Source organism: Psammomys obesus, unplaced genomic scaffold, assembly GCF_907164565.1.
Source record: "Psammomys obesus unplaced genomic scaffold, mPsaObe1.curated_primary_1811, whole genome shotgun sequence".
NCBI lineage: Eukaryota > Metazoa > Chordata > Mammalia > Rodentia > Muridae > Psammomys > Psammomys obesus.
In genome coordinates this window covers 4662165-4683405 of record NW_026596443.1, presented here as the reverse complement: position 1 = coordinate 4683405, position 21241 = coordinate 4662165, and the positions used below count along the sequence as shown (strand labels likewise).

At 40.3% G+C, this 21241-nt stretch overlaps 1 protein-coding gene across 1 annotated transcript in view; it reads right to left on the bottom strand.

Moving 5' to 3' along the window:
• The window catches only part of Kif14 (kinesin family member 14), a 70757-nt gene that overhangs the window by 16676 nt on the left and 32840 nt on the right, over positions 1-21241 (bottom strand). Inside the window, exons 14-21 of the mRNA XM_055598151.1 lie at positions 18329-18431; positions 17302-17462; positions 16459-16606; positions 15656-15808; positions 13028-13154; positions 10883-10976; positions 10109-10241; positions 1891-1991 (exon numbers count right to left, since the gene is read on the bottom strand). Coding sequence (XP_055454126.1) covers positions 1891-1991; positions 10109-10241; positions 10883-10976; positions 13028-13154; positions 15656-15808; positions 16459-16606; positions 17302-17462; positions 18329-18431 — 1020 coding nt within the window. The remainder of the gene's footprint in view (positions 1-1890; positions 1992-10108; positions 10242-10882; positions 10977-13027; positions 13155-15655; positions 15809-16458; positions 16607-17301; positions 17463-18328; positions 18432-21241) is intronic.

Below are 21241 nucleotides of genomic sequence, written 5' to 3'. Positions count from 1 at the left end.
ACACACACACACACACACACACACACACACACACACACACACACACAGACACACCGAGCAAGAGAGAGAAAGTAAAAAGAAATTTAAGTAGAAAGATTTTTTTTCTCATGAACAGTGGGACAATACATGCTGCACAGTCAGCCAACTCGTTCTATTACCAGCTCTATGACTTTGGGCAAGTTACCCAGTCCCAAACTTTTTTTTAAAAAAAAAATGTTAATTTATTTACTTTTTATTATACGTACACTGGTGTCCTGCCTGCATGTATGTCTGTGAGGGTACTGTATCCCCAATTCCTAGCACCCATATGAGCTACCATATGGGTGCTAGGAATTGGACCCAGACCCTCTGAAAGCGCAGCCAGTGCTCTTAGTTGCTGAGCCAGCTCCCAGCCCACCCTTTGTATCTTTTTAAAGGCTCAGTTTCCTCTTTAATAAAATGGATGGCCACAGCAACCATTTACTTCAGAGGTCTGTGCTGAGTAGTTAGCAAGTATTCAATAAATGTTATTTGTTGGTGGCTTTGTCTGTTTGTTTTGATATAGGGACTGTTTATACAGCCCTAGCTGTCACAGAACTTGCTATGTAGACCAGAGGTCTTGAACCCAAAGAGCTCCTCCTGCCTCTGCCTCCTCTGAGTGTTGCCATCATGCAGCGCTTGTTTGCTGCTTGCTTAAGACAGGATCTTGCCTGGTGGTGGTGGCACATGTCTTTAGTCCAAGCACTTGGGAAGCCAAGGCAGGCAGATCTCTGAGTTCAGGGCCAGGCTGGTCTACACAGAGAAACCCTGTCTCAACACCCCCCCCCCAAAAAAAAAACGGACAGGATCTTACCATATTGCATAGGGTAGCCTCAAACTCATGCCTTTTGGCTCAATTTTCTCTACGCCGGGATCCTAGACATGCTTGGCGACATCACCAGGCTCCATAAGTATTCTTGATGAGGACAAGAAGAATGCCCCTGCGGCTGGGGCAATGCTACTGATGTTCACATCCTGAAAACTCCCTCACCCAATACTCCAGACTAAACGTACTTAACGTCCTGTGAAAACCTCAGACATCACAGCCAAAAGCAAAGGTACAACCATCTCAAATATACTGCTTTCCCCAGCTTAAAACCAGGAGCAGCCCTGAGCTTTCCATTGCCAGAGCCCCACAACCAATAACCAATTCCTGTTGCTTCTCACATATGTATAAAATGGTTCTCTTCTCCAGTTCTGTCTTTATCTAGTGCCTCCTCTTTCTCCATCTCCTGGTTCATGAAGACAGGGTGGAACTTATTTACCTGGGATTCCTTAGGACATGGCAGACAGTGGCCATCAGAGGAATATTTGTTTTAACAACAAAGAAAAACAAACCAAGGGCTAAATGTTCCAGGTCAATGCTTTCCCATATTTTCCATTTGCTTCTGTGCTCTGCATAGTTGATATCGAAGCAGAGCTACACTTTCCATGAAAAGCATGTACTCACTATGGACATTTCAGATTTGATGGACAACACTTGTCGTGCCCTGTGCCGCACTGGTCCTCTTTGTGGCACCCATGCTAAAACTAACCTGGCCTCGTTTAAACATGTCGGATTCTTGAGCTCTCAAAAGCTATTTCTTTTTTAAATAAGATTTATGCTACTCTAGGCTGCTCTTAAAACCAGCACAATAAAATACTGAACATTTTTGCTCACAGAGCAAACTGATAAACAATGTAATATTCCATGCACTGTAACTTGATCACTAATGTTAATGCCAGGTATATTTCTGGGTGCCCATTACAAACACATCATGATAGCAGGCCTCTTAAGGTAATTTTATATGTGTATGTATATATTATATAAATCTGTAACATATACTATTATATACACACAGAGCAAGAAAAGCAATAATAAAACAACCTTACCTCCTTCTAGAAAGGGAAAAAACTGGTGTGCTTGTAATGTCAGGTTCCCACTCATCTTCTGGATCAGAAAAGACATCCTCGCTCCTGTTACCACTGTTACTCTAAGAAGAATACAATAGTCTTTCCATTAATTATGAATAAAAAATATTTTATAACTCAGTACAAAAGCTTAATTTTTATTATTTTAAAATATAAAACTAGCAAATTACAGGTTATCTGATTAGTCTTTTTTTGTTTTTCATGTTTTAAAAAATTATTTTTTTATTAATTACAATTTATTAACTTTGTATTCCAACTGTAGCCCCCTCCGTCATCCCCTCCCAATCTCAGCCTTCCTCCCTCTTCTGTTCCATGCCCCTCCCAGAGACCACTGAGGACCTCCCCTTCCACCTGACCCTAGCCTATCAGGTCTCATCAGGCTGCATTGCTTTCCTCTGGTAAGGCTGCTCCCCCCTCAGGGGGGAGGTGATCAAAGAGCCAGCCATTGAGTTCATGTCAGAGACAGTCTCTGTTCCCCTTATTATGGAACTCACTTGACACTGAGCTGCCAGGGGCTACATCTGTGCAGGGGTCTAGGTTACCTCCATGCAGGTCCTTGGTTGGAGTACCAGTCTCAGGAAAGACCCACTGGGCACGGATTTTTTTGGTTCTGTTGCTCTCCTTGTGGAGTTCCTGTCCCCTCCAGGTCTTTCATCTCCCCCTTCTTTCCTAAGATTGTCTGCACTCTGCCCAAAGTTTGGCTATGAGTCTCAGCATCTGCTTCAATACCCTGCTGGGTAGAATCTTTCATAGGCCCTCTGTGGTAGGCTCTTGTCCTGTTCCCTGTTTTCTCCATCTTCTGAGGTCTATCCTGTTTGCCTTTCTGAATGAGGATTGAGCATCTTACCCAGGGTCCTCCTTCTTGCTTAGCTTATTTAGGTGTATAGATTTTAGTATGCTTATCCTATAGTATATATCTAATATCTACTTATAAGTGAGTATATACCATGTGTGTCTTTCTGCTTCTGGGATACCTCACTCAGGATGTCTTTTCTAGTTCCCACCATTTGCCTGCAAATTTCATGATTTCCTTGTTTTCAATTGCTGAGTACATTGTGTAAATGTACCACACTTTCTGTATCCATTCCTCAGTTAAGGGACATCTGGGTTGTTTTCAGATTCTGGCTATTACGAACAAAGCTGCTATGAACATGCTTGGGCAAATGTCCTTGTTGTATACTAGAGCATATTTTGGATATATGCCTAGAAATGGTATAGCTGGATCTGGAGGAAACATTATTCCTAATTGTCTGAGAAAGCGCCAGATTGATTTCCAAAGTGGTTGTATAAGTTTACATTCCCACCAGCAATGGAGGAGGGTTCCCCTTTCTCCACGTCCTCTCCAGCATGTGTTGTCACTTGAGTTATTCATCTTAGCTATTCTGATGGGTGTAAGGTGAAACCTTGCGGTCGTTTTGATTTGCATTTCCCTGATGACTAAGGATGTTGAACATTTAAGTGTTTCTCTCCATTCAATATTTCTCTACAGAGAATTTTGTTTAGCTCTGTACCCCATTTTTTAATTGGATTACTTGGTTTGTTGCTGTTTAACTTCCTGAGTTCTTTATATATTCTGGATATTAGCCCTCTGTCAGATATAGGGTTGGTGAAGATCCTTTCCTAGTCTGTAGGCTGTCGTTTTGTTCTGACGACAGTGTCTTTTGCTTTACAGAAGCTTTTCAGTTTCATGAGGTCCCATTTATTGGTTTTGATCTCAGAGCCTGTGCTGTTGGTGTTCTGTTCAGGAAGTTGTTTTGTTTTTGGAGACAGGGTTTCTCTGTGTAGCCCTGGCTGCCCTGGAACTTCCTCTGTAGACCAGAAGGAATTCAGAGATCCATCTGCCTCTGCCTCCCAAGTGCTGGGACGAAAGGTGTGCGCCACCGCCGCCACCGCCACCACCACCAGCTTATCTGATTAGTCTTAAAATATCGTATGATTGATCAAATTAAAAACCAATCATAAATTATAATAAAAACATGTATGCAGGTGACATTTTAAAATCCATTATTTTGTATGCCAACCTAAAAACCAATATTTTGAATCGCTAGCCTAAAACACTAACTTAAACAACAGTAAAGCCCCTGCAATTGCTTGATACTGGAATTAAAATAAGTCTTATAAAAACAATAAAAAGCATTAAATTCTTCAAAAATAGCAATCTGGACTGGGGAGTGACTCAAACTGAGTTTGAGTCCCAGAACCCATGTAAAAAATGCAGGGTGTGACAGCACATGCTTGTAATACCAGAGCTGGGATTACAGCATAGTCTGCATAGTAAATTCTAGGACAAAAAAAAAAAAAAAAAAGGGAAAATGGATAGTGCCTGAGGACCCACACTAAGGCTGTCCTGTGGCTTACACAGACACACACACAAACAGAAAAATAATAATAAACTTAAATTTAGGGAGCTAGAGAGATGGCTCAGAGGTTAAGGGAGCTTCTGGCTCTGAGAGCACCTAAGTTCTATTCCCAACACCCATGTTTGGTGCTGTGAACTCCAGTTCCAGGGGACTGGATACCTTCTTCTGGCCACACATATGTGCACATATCACACAAAAGCATATAAATATATAAATAAAAATAAAATAAGTTATAAACAACAATTTTTTTAAAAAACCACTTGAATTTAGAAGAGACAGTTAATAGTAAAACCTCAACAAAGAGATAAAATAACTGACCTAGAGAAATAGTTCAGTGATAAACTGCTTGCTTAATGTGTGTGAGGGTCCTGTGTTCCATCCCCTAAACACACACACACACACACGTACACACGCATGCACACACACAGCAATCACTTCTTGGTTGAATATACTCATAATAACCTATACATTAGATATTTAAGCAATCCCAATTAAAATTCTACCTAGACACTACAAGTTTAATTCATTCACATGTAAAAACTAAGTGAAGAACGATGACTGCTTAAAAGCAGGAAGTCAGTCAAACAGTGAGCTACATAGTGGGTTTAGTGTGTATGACAGGGCAAGAATGATCAAATGCCTTCAATGCTGTTTCAAATACATTCGTTCATATTTATTATGGTAACATCAGAAATTATTAATAAGTATAAACACAAATGGGAAGGAAAACCACCCACAAGCCCATCATATAGAGAGAAATACTGTCACTGCTCTGGTATAACACTTTCTACACTTTGTTGGGCTGGAAGGTTGGCTCAGTGGTTGAGGGCGCTTGCTGCTCTTGCAGAGGACCTGGGCTTGGATCCCAGCACCTACCTGACACCTCACAATCATTTACAGCTCCAGTTCCAGGAGACATGACGCCCGCTTCTGAATCCTGAGGGCAGCAGGCATGCAAGTGGTGCACATACACACACAGGCAAAGCACATGTATGTTAAAAACGCCGCAGAAGAATATACTTTGCTTCCCTGGAATAAACGCTGCCTGCTCACAGTAGAAGTTGTTGGATTGTTTGTTTTTAAAAAACAATAACAAAAAGAAACATGCACAGGCTTGGTTTGGTGGGTTTCATTTAGGATCGTTCTAGTTGTGCTCATATTAAGATTGGTTTGTAATCTGAGTTACATTTTTAGCTCTTTCATTGGTTTTTGGAGGTAGTGGTTGCTTTGAAGTTTTTTTTTTTTTTTTTTTGTGATAGGGACTCTCTATGTGTCCCTGGCTGGCCTGGAACTGGCTATGTAGACCTCAAACTCAGATCCGCTTGCCTCAGTCTCCCAAATGCTGGGACTAAAGGTGTGCACCACCTCGAAGTTCTTATGTTTGTTTTTTAGTTACTCTAAGCACCATAAGATTAACTGTGACAGGTTCTACAATACTTCCCACAGAGCACGGCTTATCTTTTCTCTGGCACTCTGAAAGTGTGTGCTCATAAAGCTAACTAAAACTACGATCTTTTTAAAATCCCTCTATCCCCCCAAAGCCTGTTCATTCTTTTTTGTTTTTAGGGTTTTTTTTTTTTTTTTTTTTGAGCCACATTCTCAAGTGTTCAGACCATTCCCTATTTAGCACAGGCTCACCCTGAACCACTGATCTGATACCTTTAGCTTCCTAAGTGCAGATGAGCTATCACATCCGGCTCCTACCTATTTTTTTAACTGCTGTTTTTAGAATCTACTTCAGCGACAAACTTTTAAAATTATTACATGGCTGTTCTTCCATTAAGCCAGCTTTTATGATTTATCTTTTCCTAAAATGTCTTTCCTCTCTAGAAGACTATCAAATAAATAGCATAAGAAGAGCTCTAAGGCCTTAGAGATACTTCAATATCCATGCTTATTGTTAGAATGTTTACAATCTCACAATAACCAGAACATGGAAACTAGCCCAGATGTCCATCAAAAGATGACTGTATAAAGAAACTGTGGTATATTACATAATGGATTTTATGCATCTGTCAGAACACTGAAATCATAACATTCGCAGAAAAATGAATGGCAATGGAAATCATTATGTTAAGCAAAATAAACCAGATTCAGAAAGGCAATAGTATTTAGTTGTTTTCTCTTATATGGGGAACTTACATCTAAAATTACGTGTGTTTATATGTGTGTGATGGGGGATCATGAGGAGGAAGAGAAAGTGATGGAACTCAAGTGACACAAAAACAAAGAAGACTCTGAGGGATGGGAGACAGCCACAGGGAGCCCCGAGAGACAGAAAGGGCAGAGGGATGAATGAGGACAAAGTAGAGTAATACATGTGTGGAAATGCTGTAATGAAACACATCATTTCATAACCTAAAAATACAAAAACAAAACAAAACAAAAAAAAAGCAAGCAGGGACCAGTGGGGCCTCAGCAGGTCCAGGCACTTGCTGTGAAGTCCCAGGACCTGTGGTTTAGGGAGGACAAGGTGAGCAACTCTCCTAGGTTGTCTTCTGATCCTTGTATCCACCCTCCACCTGTCTCTCTCTTACACACACACAAATAAATACAGTAAGAGTAAATAAATGTAAAAATAGCATAAATTTTTATTGATGATATAATTTTTTAAAACTCAACTTTTAATCTTAATTTAAATATCATTCTTTGTTTTATTTTTTGAGACAGGGTCTCACATACTCCGTTAGCCTTTTACTTTCTTTTTTAAATTTTATTTTTTATTTTTTTATATTAATTACTGCTAATTCACTTTGTATCCAGCCTTTTACTTTCTATATGGCTAAGGATAACATTGAACCCCTTGGGTTCCTGAGTGCTAAGATTACAATAAATGCCATCTTTCTTAAAATCACATGTCTCTTCAAGACTCCAAAGATCAAATTCATTAGTTATTCCTTTTTTTCTTTTTACTTTTTACTCTCTTTTACTTGCTTTCCTTTGTCTTATCTTCTAGACTGAGTTAATTATCTTTACTTTTGAATAAGTAATTCACAAATTAAAGCTATGACAAAATCCTCTAGGCTTTAACATACAATATTTTCATAATATGTTGAGCATTATCTTAGTATCACAGAATTTAATTCTAGTGACTACATAATTTAAATGTGAGCTATTTCACAAATATTAATACAATTTAATCTACTATTTTAGGGGTAAATAAACAATATAGAAAAAATAACTTAGAGTTCATATACCTCAAAAGTGCCATAAGAAGTTTTTCTTAAAAAAAAAAAAAAAAATCCTGCATAGTGGCTCATACCTTTAATCCCAGATGCAAGATCTTTCTGCATTTCAGGGCTACCTAGAGAGAGCTTGGCTCATAAAACCAAAAAGACTTTTAATTGCGTATGTGTGCTCATGCAGGGGAAAGTAGCGCAGTTACCCGTGGAGGCAGGAGTGTTTGGATGCCTCTGGAGCTGGAGTTACAGGTGGCTGTGAGCTGCCCACGGTGGGTGGTGGAGGAGAACTTGGGTCCTCTGCAAGAATAGTATGAGCTCTTAACCACTGAGCCATTTCTCCAGGCCCAGTGTTTATTTGACTGAAAGATAGAAACCTTAAAATAAAAATGTAGAGGACTGAACAATGGCCCAGCAAACTCTCTGAATTAAAAATGTCCTACTCAGATGTGCTGGTGAACCCTTCTAATCCCAACAGGCAGGAGGGTTAGGAGCTTAAGGTCATTTTAGCTATATACCAAGTTCAAGCCTAATGTATGCTGTATGAGATTCTATCTCACAACAAAATAAGCCAATAGAAAGCCACATAGAACTGGGGAAATGGCTCAGTCAGTTCAATGTGTGCTAATCCCAGCACTAAAACCTGAATCTGCATACTCAACACTGGGCGCATCGGTGTGTATCCATAATCTCAGCACTGGAGAAGCAGTCAGGCAGATCCCTGGAGCTCAACAGCCATCCACCTTAGCTGAACCGATGAGCTCCAGGTTCATTACAGACCCTATCCCCCCAAAATAAGGTGGAGAGATCAAGGAAGACACCCAACATCAAAATCCACCCACACACCTTCATATACATCCAATTACACACACACACACAGACACAGACACAGACACACACACACACACACACGTACACCCCACCGTGAAAAAGATAACATAACCAATTTGAGTTAATAGAACAAAAACCACAAACCACTTATTCACTAAATACATAGAGAACAAAATATGGCCTGGTAGCATATGCGTACAACCCCAGCCCCAGAAGAAGAAAGAGGTGACCTTGTTTTTAGGGTTTTAGGCCAGACTGGTATACACAGCAATTTTCAGGCCAGCCAGGGTGATAGAATGAGGCCCTATTTGGGAAAACTGAAAGAAGTCAAAAGATACTTTACCATAAAAAAACAAAGTTAAACCTCAGCTTCACTAGTTACTAAAATACAAGCCAAGCAAATTCCTAACATTACTTTGTGGCAATACTTACAGCAAGCAATAATGTATAGGATCAAAGTACAGCAAACAAAAACTATAATATTTTGTTACCATTTTGGAAAATATAAGGCAAGAAAGCAGATGTTAAAAATAACATAAAAGATGGTTTTCATTGTGATCAATGAAAGCCACAATTGGAAACACCCATAAGACAACAATGAGAAAATATGTAAAAGCATACATTTGTTAGGCACAAGGGGATAATTTCAAATCATATGACTTGCTCTATGTCTATCTTCCCTGGAGCCTAAAGGAAAAGCTTGTAAAGCACACAGTTACAACAGACTCAGCACTTAATCGCTGTCACACTTAAACTATGTTGAAGCAAACCAGTAAAACTCCACTGGCACAAGGAAAGCAGATTCACAAAGCTGTTAATTCTGGGGATCTCAGTAACTGATGGATTTCCTCTTATTTAATAAGATACGTCATTTCTAGATTTTATTTTATTTGGGAGGAGTGGAGAGCTTGACGGGGTCTCATACAAACCAGTTTGACCTCAAACTCAATAGCAATTGAGGTGGGCCATGAACTCTTGATCTTTCTGCCTCTGCATCTCAAGTGCTGTGATCATAAAGCGTGCTCATGACCATACCCAGTTGAGCTTTTAAAAGTTTAGAGAGGAGCTGAAGAGATGGCTCATTTAAAAACACTGGCTGTCTGTAGGCATATGGTTACTGTGTAATTCAAATGCTGATTTCTATGTAACCCCTCCCCAGCATCTGGTTGCAATCCTTGTTCTGAGAATCTCCTGTCTCAATGTTGTATAAACACTTTTTCCCAGTTGTCCCCTAATATGCCAATAAAGCAGCTTACAGCCAGTTGCTGAGCAGGGGAGAGAAGAGGGCTGGACTTCCTGCCAGCCAGGGAAGGAGGAGTTAGAAGAGGAAGTAGGGGATTCGCCTATGGCAGATGTCCAGGAGGGACCAGATGAGCGGAGGAAAGGAACAGTAAAGCTACAAAGTGCAAGTATCTCTATGATGCACACTGGGAGGAAGCCAAATTAGCTTAGAGGGTTAAGAATAGAGCTAAAACTGCTCAGTTCTTTTGCTGTGAAGCTTGTTAAGATGATATAATAGGGTTTCAATAATTTGCGTGATAGCCAGGTTAAGAGAGAAACAGTTTTATAAAAACATCCCTAACAGGCTGCTCTTCCAGGGGACATGGATTCAGTTCCTAGGACACATATTGTGACCCACATTCCTTTGTACCTAACTCCAATTCCAGGGGATCCAACACCCTTTTCCTGGCCTTTGAGGGTACCAGGAACACATGTTGTACACATAGACATTCATGCACGCAAAACACACAACACAAGTAAGTAAATAGTTTTTTTTAAAAAGCTTACAGAGATTTTATTATCACAAACCTCATAAATCTCTTTCATTGCTGCGAGTTTAGATTCAAACTTTTCCAGACTCCAGAAAGTTGAGATCCCAAGCTGCAGGTTACGAACTCGAACAGAAGTATCAGAACGACTTTTGTCTGATGATGTATCATGTCTGGGAAAAAAAAAAAAAAAAAAAAAGCCAAAGGAAATAGGTAACCTAAAAAAATACTTATGGGACCAGAGACACGGCTTAGTGGCAAAGAGCACATCCTGCTCTTCCAGAGGACTCAAGTTTGGGTTCAAGCACCCATATTGACTTGTTTGCAACCACCTGTAACTCCAGTTCCAGGGGCCCTGACACCCCGTTCTGGCCTCCAGTGGCCACTGTGTACTCATGGTGCACATAAACTCAGACAGGCACAGAGAGACATTATAATACATTATATATGCATATATATTATACACACACAATATAAATAAGGAAATCTTTTTTAAAAACTGGAATGCAAGATTGGGTAGTGTGGTTTAGTTACACAGAACATGCATAGCAGACATGAGGCCATGGATTCAATCTCTAGTCCCCCAAAATAAAATAAAAATGGAATGCAGATAAACAGAATTTAAACGCAAAAGAAAAACCAGTAATTCTTAAATAAGGAAATTTAAAGCCTCTGTATCAGGGATTCTGGTATCTGTTCTTTCCTAGAAAGAGACTACTTTATAGACTTCAGAGAAACTTAGACTAAAAAAACCCCACAACAACAACAACAACAGCCAAACACGTACAGGTCAACGAGTGTAAAAACTACTCACCTGGCAAAAACATAATATTTTTTAAATTTGTCACTGATGGCATTGGCTTCCTGAATCATCATGGAGAGTTTCATGGAGCTCCAATTTGGCTGAACTAATACAGAGCATACAAATTAGAACCAAAATGCATGTTTGATCACAAGCATATATCACTTAGAATAATTTCATAAAACTACTGACATTAGGGGCTGGAAAGAGGGCTCAGTGGTTGAGACTAGTGGCTGTCCTTCCAGAGGATCCAGGTTTAACTCCCAGCACACACACAGTAGCTCACAACCATCTGTAACTGGTTCTCTAGGGACCTGACACCTTCTTCTGGCCTCTGTGAGTACCAAGCATACATGTGGCACACAGATAAACATGTAGGCAAAACACCCTATTTATAAAAGCAAAATAATATTGAAAATATTTTTAAAATTACATTGAGTGAGTGATTTTAACCCTGTATCACAAGAGAAGAGCAAGAGCAATGTTTCAGTAATTTTTCTTCCATTCTTAAAAGCCAAACTAGTCTTTACATAAAGCGCGCTGTCTTGTATGTGGAGGAATGGTATAACACAGAGAAAAGAAATACTGGAAGACAGAAACACCCTATTGCCCTTTCCTCTATTATGCTGAAAGACATTTTCCTTTTTATTTTTATTTTATTTTTATGTTTTATTTACTGGGGGTGGGGGAGCATGAAAATGCCATGACATGCACGTACAGGTCAGAGGACAAGTTGTGGGAGTCAGTTCTCTTTTCATGGTGTGGGGCCTGACCAATTTAGGTCAACCAACATGGCAGCCAGCACTCCTATATGCTGAATGATCTCACCAGCCCAAAATTATTCTAACTCCCCCCTCATTTCTTTAATATCTAATTTTTCTAAATCATCAAGTAAGATATACCATAGGTTAATTTATAAAGAACTACACACCTTTTACATTTTCTAGACAAATGCAAAAGTAAAAAAGGGTATGAAGGGTTTCCCACAGAGAAACACCTTTTCATCAAATGCACACACACTCTAAATAACCAAAGGAAAAGAAGAGCAATTTAGTTTACCTTTCCATTTTCATGCTGTAAGGTTAAGATTTTCCTCGTAGTGCTGGGGATTTACCTCACAGCTTTTCACACGGCAGGCACATTCCTACCACTGAGTTACGGCTCTTCCCTAAATACAGGGTGTTATCATACATATTTTCTCTATGCTATACTTAGAGAAAAAAGCTATGCTTTATCGCACAGTAATCTTCACCATCAGTCTTCAATGGTGACGAAAGCTTTCCCTAGAAGACCCGGAGCAAGGTAAAGAGGCCCACTCTTGACACTTCTATTCAACAAAGTATTGAGTCCTTGCCAGAGAAACTGACAAGGGGAAGAAATGGAATCCAAATTGAAAAGGAATAAAACTGTCTATGTAGAGATGAGAGGGGCCACTAAAGAATCCACCAAAACAAGTGTGAGGTATAAAAAGAGCGACTGTGTTTCTATGCACTGAAGTGACACTATGAACAAGCCATTCACAATAACAGCAGAGCTGTGGGTGGAGCTCAGCAGTGAAGCGCTGGCCTGTGCTGGCACAAGAGCCTCAGACCGGGCACCAGCACTCTCACACACATCAGTACTGAAAGCGATGTGATACTCAAGAACAAATTTCACCAAGGAAATAGAAGATCTGTATACTGAAAAACTGCCTGACTTTGATGAAAGAAACTGGGCACAAATAAATAGAAAGACACGGTGTTCGTGCATTAGAAGAATAAACATTGTTAACAGAACTACACCGGCTAAAGCAATCTAGATTCAGTGTGATCCTTATCAAAAGTCCAGTGGCATCTTTCACAGAAATAGAACGCCTCATCTGAAGCTACAGTTTCAACAAGTTAATATGGGGGCAGGGAACACAATCAGTCTATAGGATTGATACAGCTTCTAAAAACTGAGTATTTCTAAACCATTCACACAAATATATTTACATACAAAAACTAGCATCTAGAATAAAGCCTTATTTATTTACTTACTTAGGTATTTATCTATTTGGCACAAAGGATTAAATCCAGACACTTTGCCACTATAGCATATCCCCAGCCATGCACTTTAAATATGTAAAGACAGCTAAAACTTCAGCACCTATAAGATACAGAACTTCTACGTACTCACTTGTAAAGGTTTTGTCCCTGTTTCCCCGATTCTCCTGAAGATTCTGTACTTCTTTAGCGATTTTTTGCTTTTCAATTTCTAAAGCTTCTAGGATCCTTGCATGGCGGATTCTATGATCTTCTAAAGCCTAATGAAGATGCATGAGGACAAGCAGAGAGAATTTATACAATCAGAGAGGCTGGCTATGTTCACCATACTAGTCATTTTGCTGTCTATATATACCTTATAACACCATGTTACTTATTTTACATATACACAGGGAAATATTTTTAAAAAGCAAATTAGTCAAGCCAGCAAAATGGCACTTGCCACCAACACTTGATAACCTGAGTTCAATCCCTGGGACTCACATGGTGGAAAGAGAGAATCAATCCCAAAAGCTGTGCTCTGACCTCCGCACGTGCACCATGACTTATACACACAAATAAACTAAGTGTTTAAAGAAACAGGTTAGCAGGGGCTGGGGAGACAGCTCGGCAGGCAGAGGACTTGCTGCACTGTATGAGGATTATGTTTGCATCTCCCGCATCCCCATGAAAATCTGAGAATGTGGGTTGTAGCAGATGTAACCCTAGCACCATAGGAAGAAGACAGCAGACTGCTGAAGCTCACTGGCCAGCCAGCCCTGTGAAAGACAGCAGGTTCCAGGTTCAGTGAACGACTTGCCTCCACAGATAAGGTAGAGAAGAGACCAAGGAAGACATCGGATGTCAACCTCTAGCTTCTACATAATATGCCCACATGGGCAGGCATACCACAAATGTATATGAGCGCGAACACATGCGTACCACCCCCACTGTAACACTATAATAAAATTTCACCTGATCATACTTTCACTAACAATACATGGTTAAGTTAGGCACAGTGGCACACATCCATAATCCCAGCACTCAGGGAGGCAGAGGCAGGGAGATCTCTGTAAGTTTGAGGCTAGCCTCGTCTACAAAGTGAGTCTAGGACACCCAAGGCTACACAGAGAAACACTGTCTGGAAAAGAAAACCAAAATAACTGACTTATAAACTTTCTTAATGGTTTTCTTCATAAAATCATTAGGATTTTTTTTTATTTAGTTTTTTGAGATAGGGTTTCTCTGTGTAGCCCTAGCTGTTCTGGACTTTGTAGACTAAGCCTCAAACTTGCGTTTGCGGGGATGCCATACACCAAGTACATATGTGGAGGCTGGAGGACAACTGTGTGGAGTGGGTTCTCCCCTCCCACCTTTATGTGGGTTCCAGGGATCAAATTCAGGTCACCAGGCTTGAGTGGCAAGCTCTTTGCCTGCTGAGCCACTTCACTGGCCCATCATAAGAAATTTTTTTTAAAGATTTATTTTATTTATTTATTACATATAGCGTTCTGCCTGCACAGCACCAGATCTCATTATAGATGATTGTGAGCCACCATGTGGTTGCTGGGAATTGAACTCAGGACCTCTGGAAGAGCAGCCAGTGCTCTTAACCTCTGAGCCATCTCTCCACCCCCCACAAGGGATTTTTAATGGCATGTATTAGGATTTTTCTTCCCATTGCTAGTAGATAAAGAGGTAAGAAGGGGTGGGGAACTGCTCAAAAAGGACAATTAAGAGCATTTGTTGACTGAAGTTAAAAGACATGAACTAGGAAGTGTTTCCCAGGATTTAAATGGCTGTTTGGCTCCCTATGTCTCCACCCTAGTAAACTGGCAGTGTGCTCACAGCACAGTATCTGATCAGTGCTTGAGGCACGGGGAGCCTTTTCTTCCACCCTGACCTCAGCTCTGCTCTTCCTCCCAATGCTCGACACAACCTTAGGATCAAGAGACAAGGACCTGATGGGCACTGCGGCACACACTTTATACCAGCACCTGGGAGGCAGAGCAAATTTCCACAAGTTGGAGGCCAGCCTGGTCTACACAAGTGTCAGACCATCTCTCCAGCCCCAGAATTTGTATTTCTACCAGGCTTCTAGTAGACGCTTCTCATCCACAGAACATACTCCAAGAACCACTCATGTGGAGCTAGAGAGGCATCTCGGCAGTTAAGAGCACGGGCTGCTCTTCCTGAGGACCGGGCTCTATTCCCAGCACCCACACGGTGGCTCACCACCATCTGTACCTCCAGTTTTAGGGGATCTGGTACCCTCTTATGAACCTTTTTTGGGCACCAAGCACACACTTGATACACACACATGCAGGCAAAACATTCATACATGTTAACACTAACGCTCAAGTTTTATCTTTCAGTTCTAAAACCTTGGCCTTTTCATGTTGGCCCCAGAAAATTGTCATTGTCCTCACCAGGACTGAAGAAATAGGTATCAAAAACTCTACCCTGAGTTCTAGGAAATGACTGCTCTACCAGGACGTGGCCCAATGTAAAGGATTTGCCTTTCTTCCTACCACATTTTGGGCCCATTTCCTTATGTATATTATTTAGCACAACTGACAACAGGGCAATTGTAGACATAGAAAAAGAAAAACCTAGAATGGAACTAAAAACAGGGCTGTATGCCTTCCAACGTGTCTGTGGGATGATGCATTAGCAGAACTGGGCACAAGCTAGCAGGAGCTGTTCTCACCTAGAGACCTTGTGACTCGTTCATCAAAGGCAGCTCCCCTCAGACAGCAGCATCTGCTAACACTTGAGTTACCTGCTTTGTAGCCAAGGTCTCCATCTCCAGCCGCCTTCTGTTCACGTACACTTCCTGTTCAAGATGCTGCTTTGCTTTCTCCAGCTCTTCAATTTTGTGACTAGCTTTTTGGTTATTCATTTCCTCCATTTTCTTTCTTTCAGACTCTTCCCTCTTTATTAATTTATTAACATTGATAAGAATTAACTCAGGCAAAAATGCAGAGCAATTTTTCAAAAACAGTGGCCTTAGGGTAGGGTGTAGTTTCCCCTTGTAATCGATGAACAGGAATCACCACAGCGAGTTGACCTGGGGCACTCCACTTCACACAGGGTAAGTAATCTAGCCAAGCAGAATGTCATTAGTCCAACTTTGGGGGCTATGTCCCCTAAAAGGGGTTTCTGGGGCTGAAAGCTTACCACTGAGTCACCATGAGGAGCCACAACTCCTGTGTTGGTGGAGAGAAGTCTATTTTCTTCTCCTAGCAGCCAAGATCTACCATGAGCTTGTTACCTGGAAACATAGCTCTAACCTTAGTATCAGATACTCCTCTAGCTCCATTTTAAGGACCTCCCCCCCTTTTAAGAGTTCTCATCTCATGTATCCCAGGCCAGCCTTGAACTTACTTTGTAACTAAAGATGTCTTTGAACTCCCAATCCTCCTGCCCCACCACTCAGTTGCTGGGGCTTGCTACCTAGTTTGTGGATCACACCCAGGGATGCATGGACGCTAGCTCACTCTACCAACTGAGCTCCCTCCCAGAGGCACTCAGTCCCACACAACTCTGGGAACTCTGAGGAGAGGCCACACACACCACTCTCACCAGCTCTGCTTCCAGGGCTCGGATTCTGTTTTCATATGCAGCTTTCTGGGAAGAAAGCTCTTGTTGAGCCATTTCTTTGGCAATTTGAATTCCTTGCATCATTTCTTCCTTTGCCTTCAACTGGGCGTCTTTTATTTCTGCTTCAAGTCTACAGAGTAGCAAGGTATTTTTAGAACATTGACTATTTTATATACCTGAGCAGCCTTTAGTTATACTAAAATGTTTTATATTAAAATAACATTTAAATCTTAAAATTTAATTTCTGGCATTCTACAGTGTTTTCAAATTTTTCACTGGTTTTGAAATGAGTCCATATAAAAAAATAAAACAGGATGAAAAATATAATTATTCCCAGCTTAATTATTATTGCAGATGCTTGATATTTAAACTAATATATTTCCAATGTATAAAGAAAATATAACACATAAAATGCTAAACATTTTAGTAAATATATAGTTTATATATTTAAAACATATTTTATATTTTTATTTAATATAAATATGTATGGCATATTTATAATATACACTAATTATAATAGCTATAAAATTATGGTTCACATAGTAATCCAAAATAAAGTATTTTGTTATGCTAACAACGTCCTGATTCCATTTAAGAAACAACAGACTTTTCTTTTTGAGACAGCATCCCGGGCTGGCCTTCAATATACTGTGTGCCTGAAGATCACTGACTGATGAAGTGTCCCTTTTGCTTTCGTTTATGCAGCACTTCAGGGTCTCTGAAGTGGGCTGTACCTTTGCGGGCTGAAGGTTAGCTGGTGAAGTAGTTAGCTCTGATGCACACTGTCTGCGCACATGTGAGCTTCATATCAATGATGGCACTTACCGTGATCTCTGTGCCGTAAGCAGCTCATTTTTGGCAAACTCGAAGTCTTTTGGACCTTCACTTATAAGAGTATTTCTACTCGATGGCCTTTTTCCTTTCTGGACTTCAGCTGGATGATTAAATCTAAAATAATGATCTCCGCCAAGAATCACCCGATCACCCTAAAACACAGAAAAGAAAATGTATGATTTGAGGTGAGTCTAAGTGATAAAATTTACAAACTTTGCCTAAAAATGAAAAAAAAAATTAAAATTTGAGGAGAAAACAATAAAATATTGAAAATGGTTTCCTATGTGAGGTATGGTTTTAAATGTTTTATTTTTCACATTATTCTTTTAACTCCACAATTCCAGATGGCACAGTATCACTAATGATAGACATTAAAATCATGGCAACCATCATATTTGTTAAGCATTTTCCATATATGAAATACTGTTAAGTAATTTATACATGTATATATGTCTGGGTATATATAATAAGGATCTCATTTTCATTTCACAACTCATGAGCTACATAGTATTCCAATGTTGGGAAAGAGGAAACTAAAACAAACAGACTTTATTAATTAAAACACACAGTGGACACTCACTGAGTACCACTGTTTGCAAGCAATGGTGTAAAAACTACATATGAATTATTCTTAAGTTAGTTCTCCACTACCCCTGAAAAGCCTGCAATAGTTTAGGCCAGTTCTCTTGAGATAACTATTAATAGCACCCTAACCAGGTGGTACTATTGGAGCATCTAGTTAAGTAACTTGACAAAGGTGTCAGTCAGCACAGGGGGTGGGCAGAGTGAGGATTGATTCCTAAGGCCAGGTCTTCACAGGGCACACCATGATGAGCCCAGTTCCTGGTTCATTCCATTATAACTTCTCTTTGGCCAAAGGAAGGCTAGTCAACAGAGGTTTTGAAATGGAAAAGTTCTCTATTCAAGTTAGTGCCTTGGGGGATATGAGGCGGTAACTTGAATGCGGACAACTCACCCACCCTAACAGCCTCTTCCACTGTAGCATCTGTCAACTTACATGATGTAATATGGTGGGTTCCAAAATGTGCATCCCATTTACATATGTTTTTGCTTCTCCAGCTGGGATAATGCTCACTGTTCCTCCAAAATTTCTGATAGTACTGTTGAGATAAAAAGTACATTGTGATAATTGCAGAACCTTTTAAATAGTAAGAAGAGGTAAGAGGAATAAATCTGCTTAGATTATTTTTTGATAGTAAGTTTATACCAATTTATAGTAATGATATATATTTTTGTTGTTGCTGTTTTGAGACAGTGTTTCTTTGTGTATCCTTGGCTGTTCTAGATTCACTTTGTAGACCAGGCTAGCCTTGAACTCACAGAGATCTGCCTGCCTCAGCCTCCCTCAGTGCTGGGATTACAGGCATGGGCCACCATAACCAGCTAACAACTTTTAAAAATGATTTGTTTATTTTTATTTTATGTGCATTGGTGTTTTCACTGCATGTATATCTGTATGAGGGTGTCAGTTCCTCTGTACCTGGAGTTACAGATAGTTGTGAGCTGTCATGTGGGTGCTGAAAATTGAACCCTGGCCCTCTGGAAGAGCAGCCAGTGCCTTAATCACTGAGCCATCTCTCTAGCCCCTAGCAACAATAATTTAAATTATTTTATTTTTCTCCCAAGATATACTTTGGAGTTTGGTAAACAAAAACAAAAAACAAAAAAACCTCAAATATAAACAACAACAAAAACCACTGGTACCTCTACCAATTATATGTACTAGTGCAGGAAGAAGTTTTACCATATTTTGATTAGCTCCTAGAAAACAAAAGAAAACGAAACTACAACTTCCTGAAAATGAAAAAAAAAAAAAAAAAAAAAAAACCACAGGAAAAAAAGTTCAAGGAAAAAAACAATTGAGTACTGACAATGGATTCCTCCAAGAGAGCGTTTTTATGTGTTTTTATTTTTCTAAGTTTCTGGCTTCGTAAATGATTGCATCGCTTGTCCTATAAATGGCTTTACTAATGGAAAAGTGAGGCATTACATGGGAAGAAAAATCAGGGAGACAAAACACATTCTCAGCCATCTAACTAAACAGACCTTGACGGGAGACATGAGGCATCAGTTACAGACGCCATACACACATTCGAGGAAGACTCTTATTCAGAAAACAGAAAATTGCGAAGACCACCTAGACAGAAACAGAAAACTACTGCAAAAGCCAAGTCCTAACTCGAGACCTTTAGCATTGATTAGGCGCCGGGATTATAGTTAGAGAGTAACAGCTCAGTTAAAGCACCCAAAGACATACCTGGGTGAAACAGCTCACTGTCTCTCCCACCAGGTCACTGCTTAAACCAGGTAGTTAAATAACCCCACCCATTCTGTTCTCCTCCCTGTCCTACTTCAATTTACTGTTATCAGACATACACAGGCAGCATTCCGAGCCCCAGGAAATCCAGTTTCAAGTAACGATCTCCTTCTTGGCCACTATTTGACCATTTGAGCCCTGTTTCACTTAAGCAACTGTATCAGTACCTTCCCTCCACCCAGTCAGTCCTTCCTTCAGGGAAGGACCTCCCCTTCCTTATCGGCATCATCCTCCCAACCTCAACTTGCATTCCAGTCCTCTAGAAAGCTTTTCTCTGAGAAGTCCGAAGTGGATTCCTCCCACTGAGCATGCAGTGCTTGACATAGGGATTAATGAGCATGGAAGCCTTCACCCACTGAACACCTAAGCACTAGATATGTGTCAGCAGTGAAGACAGATGTAAAAGCAGCTCTCACGAGCATTATGGTCTAGTCAGTAAGACAAATGCTGATGAGTGCACTAAATGGACAGGATAGAGTTCAAAAGCAAGAGACTACTCCCTATGCCCCAACTAGACTCTTTAGTCTTGGTTTAGTTCTCTATCTTTGTCACTGATACAAATGATGCTGTACTTAGGTAATATATAAAAGAATTAACAGACTAGCAAAAGGACCTGGAAAACCTATCTGCCCTACCAGGTTAAAAGACTCATGACAGCTGGGCACTGGTGGTGCACAGCTTTAATCCCAGCACTTGGGAAGTAGAGGTGTGTGATCTCTGAGTTCGAGGCCAGCCTGGTCTACTGAATGAATTCCAGAACAGCCAAGACTACACAGAGAAACCCTGTCTTGAAAAACCAACTAACCACCCAAACAACCAACCAACCAAACAAGCTCAAATAACCAGAGACACAGATTCCCATATTTTTATAAATCACCACAAAAAGAAACAATAAACTACTTAGTGTAAGGCGCAGGGAGAATTGATTACTCACATGAAAATTAATTTTGATTTCTAGTCTATACCAAAACTTCGAAAGTGTAAAGGAAAACATCTGTATGATGTCACTATAGAAACCTTCACTGTGGTGGGGGTGAGCCCAGGGTCTTGTGCAAGAACCCTATGACTGAATTAAACCCTCAGCCCTTTTCCTTACTTTTTCTTTTGAGATGGAGTCTCACTAAATGCTCAAGTTGCCTCGACCTCATTCTGTAACCAAGACTGGCCTTGAACTTGCAATTTTCCGGCCTCAGTCTCCTGAGACAGAACTGATCTGTGTCATTGGGTCTACATGAAACATTCTTTCTTAAACAAAGCACAAAGCTAACAATCATATAAAGGAAAAAATTAACGTCAGGCACTAAAATAAACAGAAGAATCTCAAATGGCTGAGAAGCATTTAATGAAATGTTCAACATCCATAGCCAACAGGGAAATGCAAATCAAAAAGACTTTGCGATTCCATCTCACACTTGTCTGAATGGCCACGGATCAATAACACAAATGGCAACCCACACTGGCGAGGATGTGGAGTTCCCTTCATTGCTGGGAGCTGGGGGAGTGCAAACTTGTACAGCTATTTTGGAAGTCAACATAGCACTTTCTCAGAAAATTGGGAATCGATCTACCTCAAGACCCAGCTATCCCACTCCT